General features: G+C 46.7%; 1 protein-coding gene across 1 annotated transcript in view; it reads left to right on the forward strand.

Annotated features, from left to right (window-relative positions):
* Positions 1-13,361, forward strand: part of GLG1 (golgi glycoprotein 1) — a 50,876-nt gene extending 37,515 nt beyond the window's left edge. Inside the window, exons 13-26 of the mRNA XM_015873811.1 lie at positions 383-469; positions 1,282-1,344; positions 1,979-2,092; positions 2,466-2,554; positions 3,333-3,450; positions 4,295-4,387; positions 4,942-5,079; positions 5,819-5,942; positions 6,282-6,424; positions 6,635-6,736; positions 7,171-7,278; positions 7,637-7,757; positions 8,907-9,013; positions 9,283-13,361. Of these exons, the coding sequence (XP_015729297.1) occupies positions 383-469; positions 1,282-1,344; positions 1,979-2,092; positions 2,466-2,554; positions 3,333-3,450; positions 4,295-4,387; positions 4,942-5,079; positions 5,819-5,942; positions 6,282-6,424; positions 6,635-6,736; positions 7,171-7,278; positions 7,637-7,757; positions 8,907-9,013; positions 9,283-9,450 (1,575 nt within the window). The 3' untranslated portion in view covers positions 9,451-13,361. The remainder of the gene's footprint in view (positions 1-382; positions 470-1,281; positions 1,345-1,978; positions 2,093-2,465; positions 2,555-3,332; positions 3,451-4,294; positions 4,388-4,941; positions 5,080-5,818; positions 5,943-6,281; positions 6,425-6,634; positions 6,737-7,170; positions 7,279-7,636; positions 7,758-8,906; positions 9,014-9,282) is intronic.
* Positions 13,362-13,460: the final 99 nt, after the last annotated feature.

Here is a 13,460-nt window from a genome sequence, read left to right on the forward strand (position 1 = left end):
GTTTATACTGAGCCCAGCTGACATCTGCTGCTCTTTAACAAAGTTTCAACAAATACTTTCATGTTGAATTGTTCTGCCCAAGCATGGCTGGAGGGAAGGAGCCATTCAGCAGCAGATGCCCTAGAGCATAGGCCTTTGTCTTTCTGCCACAGATGGGTAATTAACCCCTCATGGAGGTTATCTGAAGTGCACTTGAAATGTGATATTCCAGAAGTGAAAGTGCAGCACACAGCTTTTGAGAACAAGCAAAACCAACTCAAAAGGCATTAGAGGAGCTTCGTGGCTACCCAAAGAAGGGCAGCTTCCTGTGTGTCGCACTATCTCAGGCCTGGATTGTGATCTTGGGTACTGAGACCTTATGTTGAAATATCAATTTTGATAGGAACTGGAATGTCTTCAGGACCATCTTGATGACTTGGTGTCTGATTGCAGAGACATAGTGGGGAACCTGACAGAGCTGGAGTCTGAGGTGAGCAGTTCCCAGCCTGGGATGAAGGGAAGAGCAATGGGGTTAAATGTGCCATTTTGACAGTACTTGAAAAATAAAAGGGTGGCTGCAGAAACACACGTCTGGGGTTAAGCATAGAAAAACACTGCTCTCCTTTTAACCCCGTATGTTGTTGCCTTCCACGGGGAGCCCTTGAGGAACAGAACTGAGCAAGAGGTAAGGGTTGCAAGCAGGAGAAATACCATTAGCAGCCCAAAAGGGCTTATGGTAAAGAAGCTTTGTATAGGTAGCTCACCTTTAGTACAAGTCAAAATATATTCAGAGACTTTGTTTTTTTGTTCTTCTTGCAAGTAATTTTGAGTACCACATTGCAGCTTCCCTCTGGGCCCCACATAGTTTGCAAGCAATAACTGCCACAGAGGACATCCAGTTTTCTGTTGATGCCAGCAGCTCTGCTTATTTCATGAAGCTGCATGTTTGAATATCTTGTCCCAAACTTTTTCCTGTACCTCTTAGTCAAAGTTAAGCCCTAGGGTATGCTTCCTTCCAATGGTTACAAAATGGTTTGCTCACAACTATCATTAGTCTTTAATTCCTGCCTAAGTGTAGGATGCTTTCTAATGCTGGAGTTTCCAATTTGGAGGAAACTGGCTGGATTATCCAAGCAGTGAGTTGTTACCTGTGGAAACCAGGATGTTCTCTTAAGCTGGAAGGCTTGTCTTGCATTTACTGCATGGTTGGGACCATAGGCATTCCCATAACCAAAGGGTGAGGCTGTCTGGATTGTGTCTGAACAAATGATGTGAAAGTGAAACGTGGTGTGTTTTCTGCAGGACATTCAAATCGAAGCTTTGCTGATGAGAGCGTGTGAGCCCATTATCCAGACCTTCTGCCACGTGAGTACTCAGTACCAGCATCCTTGGGAAGGAGCTCTGTGGGAAAGGTTAGATCTTAATATTCTTGCCGTGCTTTCTGCGTTTCAAAGGAAAAAGCAGAAATAAGCAGTAGCAAAAGTGCTCAGTGGGGAAAAAAAACATCAACCCTCCAACAAGGCTTTGTAGCTCCGTGTAGTGCTTTTGGTGTAGCACTGAAGCTGGAGTTTGAAGATTAATATTGGCGTGTAATTGGGAGTTACTTTTCACAATTGATCGGAAATTAAACTTTATTCTTCCCTCCTGCCTCAAGCAGTGAGCTGAGCCATTCCTCTGCTCACCATGCTGAAATAGCTTCCTACATTGCTCTAGGACTGAGTAATTAACAAGCAGTGAGAGTACCTGACTTAGTAACTCAAGTGAGCGTTGCAGCTCTGCATTATGCTCTGAATTTAGAGTGTGTATACATCTGGGATGATTCTTCTCTGAGCTGTCTCTCTTAACACTCACATGGTCAGTGTATGGGGAGTATGTGCTCACAAAAGAGATGTGTAAACCCCCTTGTTCTCAGTTACTTGTGGGTGCACTGGGCTAAAAGAGCATGAAAACCCCATCTTGTAAGGGTAGCTCATTTCTAAGCCTTTTGTCTGTCCTGCAGGAGGTTGCAGATAACCAGATTGATTCCGGGGACCTGATGGAGTGTTTGATACAGAACAAACACCAGAAGGAAATGAATGAAAAATGTGCAATCGGAGTTACTCACTTCCAGCTGGTAAGCAGCGCTTTTCTATCGGTGGAAACTGGTTGCATTTGAGGGTGTTGGCAGGAATGAGCTAATTAGGAAACCCTTTCCTTTTTTAATATTGCTTTCCAACAATACTGAGGTTTGCCTTTGTGAATTCAGATGGTTGTGCTTGTGTGCCTGGGCATTGGTGGTCACTTCTGGAATGGTTTCTTCTCCAAACCTCCTCCCCCTGGCATGTGGTGTGGGGCGAGGTCCTTGTTTCTTCAGTGGGGCAGCATCCCTGTGACATCCATGAGAATAAGTTTTGGCCAGAAGAGTTTGCTAATTGCTTCACTTGAGTGTTCTTTCACGACTGTTCTCCAGGTGACCAACATCTCTCAGTTCTTTTCGTTTCTTGCAGGTTCAAATGAAAGACTTCAGGTTCTCCTACAAGTTCAAAATGGCCTGCAAGGAGGATGTGCTGAAACTTTGCCCCAACATCAAAAAAAAGTATGTTGTGCCGCAGCAGGCAGCAGCTTAACTGTGTGGATGTGGCAGAAAGTTGCGTGCAAAGGTTTTACAGGGCAGGACAGAAAGCTGTGTGCAGGGTCATCAACCAGCAGCCCAGGCTGCCCAGAGCCACATCCAGCCTGGCCTTGAATGCCTGCAGGGATGGGGCATCCACAGCCTCCTTGGGCAGCCTGTTCCAGTGCGTCACCACCCTCTGGGTGAAAAACTTCCTCCTAATACCCAACCTAAACCTCCCCTGGCTCAGTTTAAGTCCATTCCCCCTTGTCCTATCACTGCCCACCCTCACAAACAGCCGTTCTCCCTCCTGTTTATTCACTCCCTTCAAGTACTGGATGCCCACAATGAGGTCTCCCTGCAGCCTTCTCTTCTCCAAGGTAAACAAGCCCAGTTCCCTCAACCTTTCCTCATAATAGAGGTGCTCCAGCCCTCTGATCATCATATAGGTAGATATATCTACCTTTGTGTATTTCTGAGGTTAATGGTTGTAGTTTGGCTTTTCTGAGATGCTCAGTGGCTTGAAGAGCACAGGTCTTGCTGGCCAGGAGCTTTGTTGGGATGTTCAGTATATTACTGTATCTGTTGGTTTAGTCTGCCATTAGATATCATCAGATTTAGGGGCTTTAATTGTGATCCCATTACTCCACACAGAGGTGTCCCAATAGACACGTAGATATGTAGATCCTTGGGGTTCATTTCTCAGTTGTGGCTGAGCAAAGTGAAGTATACGTGGGTTAAAAACCTTTCTTCTTTTCTGCAGGGTGGATGTTGTGATCTGTCTGAGCACAACGGTGCGCAATGACACTCTGCAGGACGCCAAGGAGCACAGGGTATCTCTGAAGTGCCGCAAGCAGCTGCGTGTGGAGGAGCTAGAAATGGTAAACACGTGAAACTCATGCTCTGCTTGCTTTTCTAGGAAGGTCTTTCAGTCCCAGCTTCCTGGTTTGTCCACCCTGGAGGAGTTAAAAATGAAGCTCGTTTGTACGGTGTATCTCATTTATTGTTTCCTCTGTTCCTACAACACCGAGCTCAATTGGCCTTGGCAGTGAAAAGTAACGACTGTCCGCCTCAGTGCCTTCTCTTGTAGGCTGGTGAAGGCTGGGAAAACTAAGTGGTCACTGGAATTACAGTGTGAAGTGATGATGTTGAATGTTCAACAGCAGCATGCTGCATGTGCCTGCATCCTTACAAGTCCTCTTGAAGCGAGTATGAGCTTCATTTTACAGACTGAGGGGAGGAGAACAGATGAGCTGTCTTGAATCCAGCTGCTCTAAGCTGCTGTGTGTATAATGAGGGGTAGCATGCAAAGCCACCTCTGAACTTTCTGCTGCAGTACTGACAGCAACAAGCTCTTTGATCAGGCATTGCTAAAAGCAGGAAGCTCCATTTGCATCCTTTAGGTCACCCAGCAGATGTATGGATGCAGAGTGGTCCTCAGCTTTCACCTGAGCTGTTAGCTCAGCCCTTTGTGTCAATGCCCTTCTATAGGAGGAACATGGGAAACAACTTCTTACCTCTAGCGTTGTATTTTAAACAAAAAAACCCCACAGCCTCCGTACAAAACTGATACCTTGTATGGATTTGCAAAGTTGAGTTCCTATTGACATTTCTTACCCTCAGGACCTCTTTAAATCAAAGCTGCTGACCTCCCTTTGTAAGCAGGTGGCTCTGTTTAAACTGTTTAGTCCCAGTTAAAAGTTTGTACTGTAATCTCTCCTGCAGACTGAGGATATCAGACTTGAACCAGAGCTCTACGAGGCTTGTAAAAGTGACATCAAGAATTACTGCCAAAACGTTCCCTATGGCAATGCTCAGGTAATCGGTCACCTGAATCATTTACTATTTCATTTTTGCACTTTAGCTTCAGAAACTGCTTTGTTTTTAGATTATTTTTGGCTCTCCCTGCAGGTTTAGGTTTTCATTTTGATAGCAACAGAAGATTTCAGTACTATTTTGGAGCATTATATTGTTTTCTGCCTGGTCCCAAGTGTTTAATGCTGTGTGAATGCATTGCTGTGAGCATGCAAAATTAGCACGATCACGTTAATTTAAAGCTGTTGGCTGCTGGTGACTGCAGATGCTGCTGGAGGTTTTGTAGATGCGATCTGCAGGATGAGGTTTGGGGTTTTGGAGCAGGTCCAGGTCACCTTTGTTGCGTTACATTTGTTTGTGGGAAAAGATGAACTTGAAGCAAGTGATGGAAATCAGTGTTGGTACCATTTGTCTCATTAAAATCTAGGCAGCATAAACATGATTGCACTGATGGGTGAAGATAGTGGGCCAACAGGGGGGGCATGTAGGTGGGCTGGAGCAGTATAGGGTGGAATCATGCCAACAGCACGTCTGTCCTGATTGTAATTGTGTTGTAGATCATAGAATGCCTAAAAGAAATCAAGAAGCAGTTGAGTACCCGGTGCCACCAAAAGGTGTTCAAGCTGCAGGAGACTGAGATGATGGATCCAGAGCTGGACTACACGCTGATGAGAGTCTGCAAGCAGATGATCAAGGTGATGGGCTGATTCCAGGGGGTGAGGCTGGGATATGGAAGTGCTTTGAACCAGTTTTGAACTTCCCATAGGCTTCTTAGAAAATGTCTGTGTTGTTTCAAAGTGTTTCATGCAAGTGATCAGATTCTCAGCTGGGAATCAGGTTTCTTCAGGGTTCTTCCCTTTTAACTTGCTCTGAATATCAAGTCAGAGCCTGCACACTGGTAGATTTGTCTTCAAGTGCCAGAAGAACAGAGGAGGAAGTCTGTGCTGAGGCTTCCCATAGGGCTCATACAGTCACTCCCCTTGCTGCGTATTTCATCGTCTTTTAAGCAAGGTGGAGAAGCTGTGGTCACAGAGAGAAGGAGCATCTTCAGCTCACTGCTGGTGCACATAGACTTTGATCAGCCTGATAAACAGGCAAAAATTGAGCAGAAACCTGCTTGCTTAAAACCAGAAATGCTGCCTTAAAGTCTTGCACATAGATGCTGTCACTTGTGGAAGAAAATAAAAGCAGAAGTCTCTTAGTGCTACCAGCGCGAGCTGCAGGCTGGAAACAAGTCAGGAGTATACAGCTTGGTGCTCACCCCATAAGCACAGGTATTCATGCCCATGGGCAGCTGGGAGGCTGGCAGTGTTCTTAATAGGAGGTGCTGAGAGTTCTCTATACCTCTGGGCTGGGTGTGTGGTTATTTTCCTTCACAAGTATCCATGTTTTCATGTGTCTAGTGAAAAAACGTGCACTTGTTTGTTTTCACAGCGTTTTTGTCCAGAAGCAGACTCAAAAAACATGTTGCAGTGTTTGAAACAGAACAAGAACAGTGAAGTGATGGATCCGAAGTGCAAGCAAATGATAACCAAGCGTCAGATCACGCAGAACACAGGTATTCCTTCCTGAATAAAGACCTTAACTGTCTGCTTGAGCCGGTGAATGATCTGTGTGGCTGGGACAATACTGACCTGGTGTCTTACACAGCTGTCAGTGCACACACTTAACTCCCTTCTGTCAAGATCCTGAGGGCCAGCATGCGGGGCTGCTTTACTCCCAGAGCACCACTTACCTTGCTAGTTGTAGTTGGTTGGTGGAAAGCTCTTATCCCCGTAATTAAATGTGTGGGGAAAAACAGTGTAATTTGGGAAACTTCTCTCAGATCTCATAGAGTGTTACGGCCTGCAATGTGAGATGTGTGTTCTAATGGCATGCTGTGATCTCCCCTGGTTAGATTACCGCCTAAATCCGGTGCTGAGGAAGGCCTGCAAAGCAGACATACCAAAATTCTGCCAGAATATTCTGAATAGAGCCAAGGATGATACAGAATTGGAGGGACAAGTCATCTCCTGCCTGAAGCTCAAGTATGCAGACCAGGTGAGCAGAGCTCAGGCTGTGCTGAGCAACTCTCACTGAACAACAAATTAATTTGCACTCAGTGTCTTCAGTACATGTAATAGATACACAAAATGGGGTTTTATGCTCCTGCACAGCAGGTAGGGAATACACGGGTTAAAATGCAAGGTGATTGATTTATGAGGGTGAAGGTGATTGAAAACTGGGTTAATGACTTTCTCTGCTCAATAGCGTCTCTCTCCAGACTGCGAGGACCAAATTCGAGTGATAATCCAAGAATCAGCTCTTGATTATCGACTGGATCCCCAGCTTCAGATGCACTGCTCTGAAGAGGTAGGAGAAGCAGCTCTGCAGTTGCATATTCAGGATGAAACCCCATTCATGTCTCATGATTTCCCTTCTCAATCAGTGCTTACGACTGTGAGAGAAATACTGCTTGCTTTTTTTCCTTCTGGTCTTGTCAAGCTTAACTGGAATACAACTAGGTTTGAGCTTTAACAGCCTAAACAAGCCACGCCTCAAGTGTTGCTTGTGTTTCTGTGCTATTTTCCTCCCTGCCTTCCTCTCAACATAGCAACATGGACCTCTTGCTGTTGGCTTCTGAAGGTTACGCATTATCGAGTGCGTCACATTTGGCTCAGATTTCTGGGTGGGAGAGTAACTCGTGTTCTCTGGCTGTACCTTCTCATGAACTAATGTATCAAGATATCAGAGGCACAGTGATTGTCATTAACTGCTGATTCCTTAAAATACCTTCTTTGCAATAGATTTCCAGCTTGTGTGCTGAAGAAGCAGCAGCTCAGGAGCAGACTGGGCAGGTGGAAGAATGCCTGAAAGTGAACCTGCTGAAAATAAAGACCGAAATGTGCAAGAAGGTAAAGGAGATGTGTTGGAAGAGCTCTGGAAGGCATCTCATCCCTGCACTGGTTGGGGTTCTTAAGTGCTGTTGTAGATCCCAACTCTAGCCCTGTTACAGCCAGCATAGAGCAAGTATGCACTGACCTTGCATTTTAGACCAGTGATGTTATTTCAGTGGAGGTAACTGTGCTTACCCTCTTAAAGCAGAATGTTCAATCCAGCCTAAAACAGCAGTGACAGCGTTGTTTGGCGTGATGCTGGGTTGTTGAAGGTGGTGCACCTTTCAGAAGTATGGAGCAGCAGGATCTGTGCTGTTTTCTTCTCTCCTATTTCTGTTGTTGTTTAAGGTGTGCTTGCAATTTCTTCCCACCCCAGGAAGTGCTCAACATGCTGAAGGAGAGCAAAGCAGATATCTTTGTGGACCCAGTGCTGCACACAGCCTGTGCCCTTGACATTAAACACCACTGTGCTGCTATTCCTCCAGGGAGAGGACGCCGTAAGTGCTTGTGCTCTCTTCGTGCAACTTCTGAGTCCTGATGGCCTTAAGCTGTGTTTTCAAACTAGCATTATCTTAAGTACTAGTTATTTCTGCTCTTTTACTGTGGGTAATGGGCTGGAACTGCTGCAGAGGTTGTCGGTGCTGCTGGATAAGGGGTCTATCGAGGAGTGTTCAGTCCTCCATTCTGCCCAAGGCAGGATCAGTTCTTCAATCCTGATGTCGCATCCTTGCAGCCTATCTGCCATTTTTAAACAAAGTACATTACGTTCTGTTATTAATCACAGAACAGCCTGGGTTGAAAAGGCCCACAGTGCTCACCCAGTTCCAACCCCCTGCTGTGTGCAGGGTCACCAACCAGCAGCCCAGGCTGCCCAGAGCCACATCCAGCCTGGCCTTGAATGCCTGCAGGGATGGGGCATCCACAGCCCCCTTGGGCAGCCTGTTCCAGTGCATCACCACCCTATGGGTAAAAAACTTCCTCCTAATACCCAACCTAAACCTCCTCATCTCAGTTTAAAACCATTCCCCTTGTCCTTTCACTGCCCACCCTCACAAACAGCCATTCCCCTTCCTGTTTATATGCTCCCTTAAATATTAGAAGGCCACAATGAGGCCTCCCTGGAGCCTGATTCATGTGATTACAAACAAAGCATGAAGCCTGGCTCGTAACCCTTCTGTGAAATCCCTGCTCAGGTAAATCCTGTTCAGAATGAGCAAGTGGACTCAATTTTGCAGTGATATGTATCTTCACTGTCTATCAGCTTTGTGCGGCTCTCCAGCTTATGGCCGTGCTATAGTAGGCTGTACCAAAAGCTTCCCTGGAACTAAGCTGCTTCTCTTACAGAAGCAAATCACTTTAGTTTCATGAGATTTACTCTCAGCCAATCCCTCTGATCCTTCTTTGTTCCTGTCAGTATTTGCCCATGGTTGGCTTTTTGCTTCGGTCTGTTTGACAGGTAAAATTAATTCCCTTCAAAGGGAGGACAGGGCTTTGTCTGCAGTTCAGTAGCCTAGCTGGTCTTTTTAGAAAGCTGAGCAACCATCAGCCTCACATGGAACTGAAACATCCCTTTCCAGCAGCCTTTCCACAGCGCATTGTTGACGGCACTGTTTTTATGTTGTAACACCATCTTCTGTCTGTCACAGAAATGTCGTGCTTAATGGAAGCCTTGGAAGACAAGCGTGTGAGGCTGCAGCCTGAGTGCAAGAAACGCCTTAATGATCGTATTGAAATGTGGAGCTATGCTGCAAAGGTGAATATGTTACAGATTTAAGGACCTCCCTCGTTTGTTTTTGCATTGGATCTTTCTGTTGCAAGGTGTTGTACTGAAAGCCTGAGCTGTAGGAACGTTCTTGTCTTGCAATGATGTTCAGCATTTTGAGGTTTTAGATAAGGAAGAAATTGAAATGGGATTTTCTATTTAACCTGTAGTGCTTGCAACCAATGCCAGCCCCTACAGAATAAGCAGGCTAAATGGCATGGTAAGCATGGCTTGACTGATTGATTCCCTTTCACCCCTAGGTTGCCCCAGCGGAAGGCTTCTCTGACCTTGCCATGCAAGTGATGACCTCTCCGTCCAAGAATTACATACTGTCTGTGATCACGGTTGGCATCTGTGTACTCTTCCTGATCGGCCTGATGTGTGGACGCATCACCAAGCGGGTGACAAGAGAGCTCAAGGACAGGTAGAGCCTGGATTGCCTGCTGGAGAAATGCCTGCCCAGTGCCCAGTTTTGTACAGCCCTCCTCTGTATAGTCTACCCAACCCCTCTTGTGAGAGAGGAGAATAAAAAGAAAAAAAAAAAAGAGTTAGAACAGCAGCAGGTGTTGGCTCAGTTTTCCCATCCTGGATCTCATCCACAGCATCTTCATCCTATGAAAGTTTATGTGCAACATTGGCAGCCCAGCCGGCAGCTTTTGTTATCCCTTTGTTAGCAGACTCTCGTTTACCTGCCTGTAGACAAGTCTCTGTTGTACTGTTGGAACTGCCTTCACTCTCCAAATCAGACTGATACGACCTGCAGCTCAAGCAGTTTTTAAGTAAATTTTTAAAGGAAGACATATATCTGCATACCAACTCTATGATTTAGGTAACGGTTCGTACTGAAATTTAGTCCTCCTCTGTGGCTGGCTGAAATGGAGGCAGGAAGGTAAAGGGTAAATTGCATCTCACACCGCAGTTGGCCTTGTTTTGGACATCTTGCTCATCTTGTGTAAAGCATCTTCAGAGCGTGGTCTGGGACAACCTATGGATGCCAGCACCGGTGTCCTCTGCTAGTGAATATCCTGCTTTTGGTACTGTGGATAGTTTTGGCTGAAGAGATGCCCTCCCTTTCTTCCTCTGCCGCTCAAGATAGAATCAAGAACCCACCAGGATTAAGTACTCACGTGAGCTGTACAACTCCAGTAGATCGAAGACCTGGTGTGGACACGAGGCTGTAGAGCCTGTCCATAGTGTGCAGTGCTGCTGTCAGCGGGCAGGAGGTGCCCGGATCGATGACTTGGTCAGCGTTTTTATTAGCGATGATGCAGTGACATTTTAACACTCCTTTTCTTTCGCGTTACTGCTGCTAAGCTGTCACCCTTCCCAGTCAACTTCCTACAGGTGGTATATGACACCCTGGCAGTGCGGTGCTTTGTCAGCGATGCAGGATGCTACCGAACACTTGATCTGGCTGCTCTGTCAGCTGCATGTGGGCTAGCACAAAGATGGCCTCCATCTTTGGAATTGTAGCACTGTTTTTAGCTTTGTCACGGCTGCAGTCGATGAGGATAACAGCTGGTGTTCCCTGGGATGCAGGGTGAGAGTGCTGGTCTTGAAAGCCTGGTAGGAGGGGAGGGGAAGAGGAATGGTATTGCATGGAAGGCACAATGTCATTGTGTGTGCATCAGTGCTCTGGAAGGTGTTCTGGAAGAGCTGCAGCCATCCTCTTTGTTCCTTGAGTGCTGGAAGGAGAAGTGGGAAGCCACGTGCTGCAGTCAGAACCTGAGCTGATAGGTTTCCCCAGCACTCTTCACCTGGAAGTGACTGCACGAGAGCCAGCACAGTGCGTGCAGTTGGGTGTGCTTTATCAGCCTTCTTGATGTGCTCTACTGTGTGTGCTGCAGTAAAAATCATGTGCCTGACCCTGTCTAGCTTAGGTTGATGCTTAAACCATGATGTCATTTCCTCTCTTAGCACGCTCCTAGGTAACATCTGATGTTCCCAGTTCTCTTCATTATTCTTTGTGATAATGAGGGAGACAGCTTTGAGACATCCTGGAACGCGGAGCAGCAGACTCCCGCGATGCTGCGTGTACAGAAAGTCAGGTGCAAAACACTGCAATGGCTTTTGCTGCCTCTGTGAAGTGCTAGAAAGCTGTACCACATGAAGCTTCTTGCAAACATTCCTTCATCCCGCTCTGAGGATGGACAGCAAATGGTTGGCAATGCAGGTGATCCTTGCTCTTGCTAGCAAGCTCTTCTGTCTCCGAGTATTCTGAACGCAACGCTGGGTGGTAAAGGAAGTGTGTGAGCAATGAGGATTCAGTAGAGAACTGGTGCGTGCTGGTAGTGGCAAGGCTGTTAGGCAGAACAGAAACCAAACCTGCCTTTCTTCCCCCTTTTTCCCCAGTGCTGATGGAGCTAGTTCTCTGTAAACGTGAACTGGAACAGAGAATGAATGCTTTGTTGCATCTCTTGGGGCAGCACAGCCATATGACACCTAGATGTTAATTTGGCTATTATAGATTGTTTGGTGTGAGTTTGTGAGCTACCATTACTGCGGCAGAGGTGGGAAAGGAGGGGCATCCTGTGCAGTCTTGCCTGCATGGCACAAGCCTTGATTCTCAAACATCCCTCGGGCATAAGGAAATGCTGCTGGGGCTTCTTTAACCTCTTGTGACTTCTGAAAAAGCATTTTGTAACCTGGTTAGATTGAAAAGCCAAATGAAGGTGGTTTGTTGTCTAGAAGTAGCATCTTCCACTGAGTTCCTAACAAACGGTGTTGCAGTGAAAGTTGTAGGTTTGTAGCTATAGCTCTGAATGTAAACCATGTTCCACTGTGAAGGTAACTAATGTACGTTCTGGGTTGGGTTTTGTTGTTGCTTTGTGATGTGGAGGGGGCTGATGCAGGGGATGAGCCGAACTTCCTGCATCCTCGCTGGTTTTGGAGGTGGAGCGCTGATAGACTCCGATGTGACACTGAGAATCATGAGAGCCCACAGTGCTGGGGGCAGAGGCAGGTACTGACTGCAGCTCTGCATGTTGCCTTCCAACGTTCTTTGTCGCTGTACGTTTGTAAAGGTGTGATGCTGGGCAGAGAGTTCAGGCCTTTGTATCAGTGAGCATCACACTCGTGTTTTAAAGTCACACTTCCTGATGTTGCTGATGACCAGTTTTGCTCATTTTTTCCTTTACTAGATGTGTACCCAACCCCAACCTTGAGATGCTCTCCTCCTCCTTGTCTATACCTGAAAGAGTTCTCAAAAGCACAGAAAGCCCTGAAAGCACTCTGCCAAAATAACCTGCTTTGCCCTGTTACCAACACCTTGCCCACAGGTTTTCCAATGCAGGATAAATGTTGGTAAGAACCTGCCTTGAGATCAAGGAAGCCTGTTGTGACGTGGTGGGGAGTGCTGGAACTGTCATCAGCCCAAACAGTGTCACAGGGGAAGGCTGCGTTCTGCAGAATGCTGTGTGTGTGTCTTTGTCCTCATTGCAAAGCCACGTGTAGAGCCTGCTCTTGGTGTGGGGATGCTCCTGCTGCTGGGAAGGCTACAGGCAGGAGAGGGGGCTGGTAGTGAGCAAGGCGTGCAGCTCTTTGTACTCAGCAGGTTGTGTCATGGTGTGTTGGGAGGACGTGTGCAGCTCCAGCTGACCTCTTAGCATTCGTTCTTGCTGACCTTAAGAAATAACCCTATTTATTGCTCGCCTGGTGAGTCTAACCAAGTCCTTTTGCTGAGTTCCAGCGCAGCTTCCTCCTGCCCTTCAGGCTGTTGCATGACTGACGTGGCTATGGCCGGTGTTTCTGGTGCTTGCAGTGATGCCTGGCTGTATCACCGGAGAGAGCCGGGGCAAAAGAACCCACAGGGGGGCAGCGATGGAGGGGAGGTGGGATGGGGCAGCCCTGAGCACAGCAGGGTATCAATGGGGAGAAGGGCAGGAAGGCAGAGCTGCCTTGTGTCTGATGATGTTATAGAGGAGGGAACGTGCTGCAGGAGGGACAGTGGCTTCTATTAACACAACTTAGAGTTCCATTGGCAGTGATGGGGGGTGTCCCCCCAGCCCCAGCAGCTGAGACAGACCCGGCTCCTCCCAGTGCCCCGAGGGCTGGTTGAACTTAACGCTTCTATTTGTTTCCAATGTGACATTAACGAGGCCTCGGGTTTGTTTTTTCCTTTCTCTCTGTAAATTGTTTTTTCCTTTCTGTGTACAAACGCTGCCCGTCCCTCGTTGTTTGGGTTGATTTTTTACATGTTTCATGCTGTGTAATTTTGAGATGTTACCGAGATTCTGAACATAATGTGCATTTTTTTTTGTTTTTTTTGTTTTTTTTGTTTTTTTTTTTGTCTGTACAGATGAAATGGGAGAATTTAATAAAAAGAGTCTGCAGGTTTTTACTTGTTGTGTTCACATTTATTTTTGATTCTCACCTGGATGTTCTCGTTCCCCTATTGACACTACAACGCGCTGCGTCCCCTTTAAGGGAATCCCATGTG

This window comes from Coturnix japonica, chromosome 11, assembly GCF_001577835.2.
Source record: "Coturnix japonica isolate 7356 chromosome 11, Coturnix japonica 2.1, whole genome shotgun sequence".
Taxonomy (NCBI): domain Eukaryota; kingdom Metazoa; phylum Chordata; class Aves; order Galliformes; family Phasianidae; genus Coturnix; species Coturnix japonica.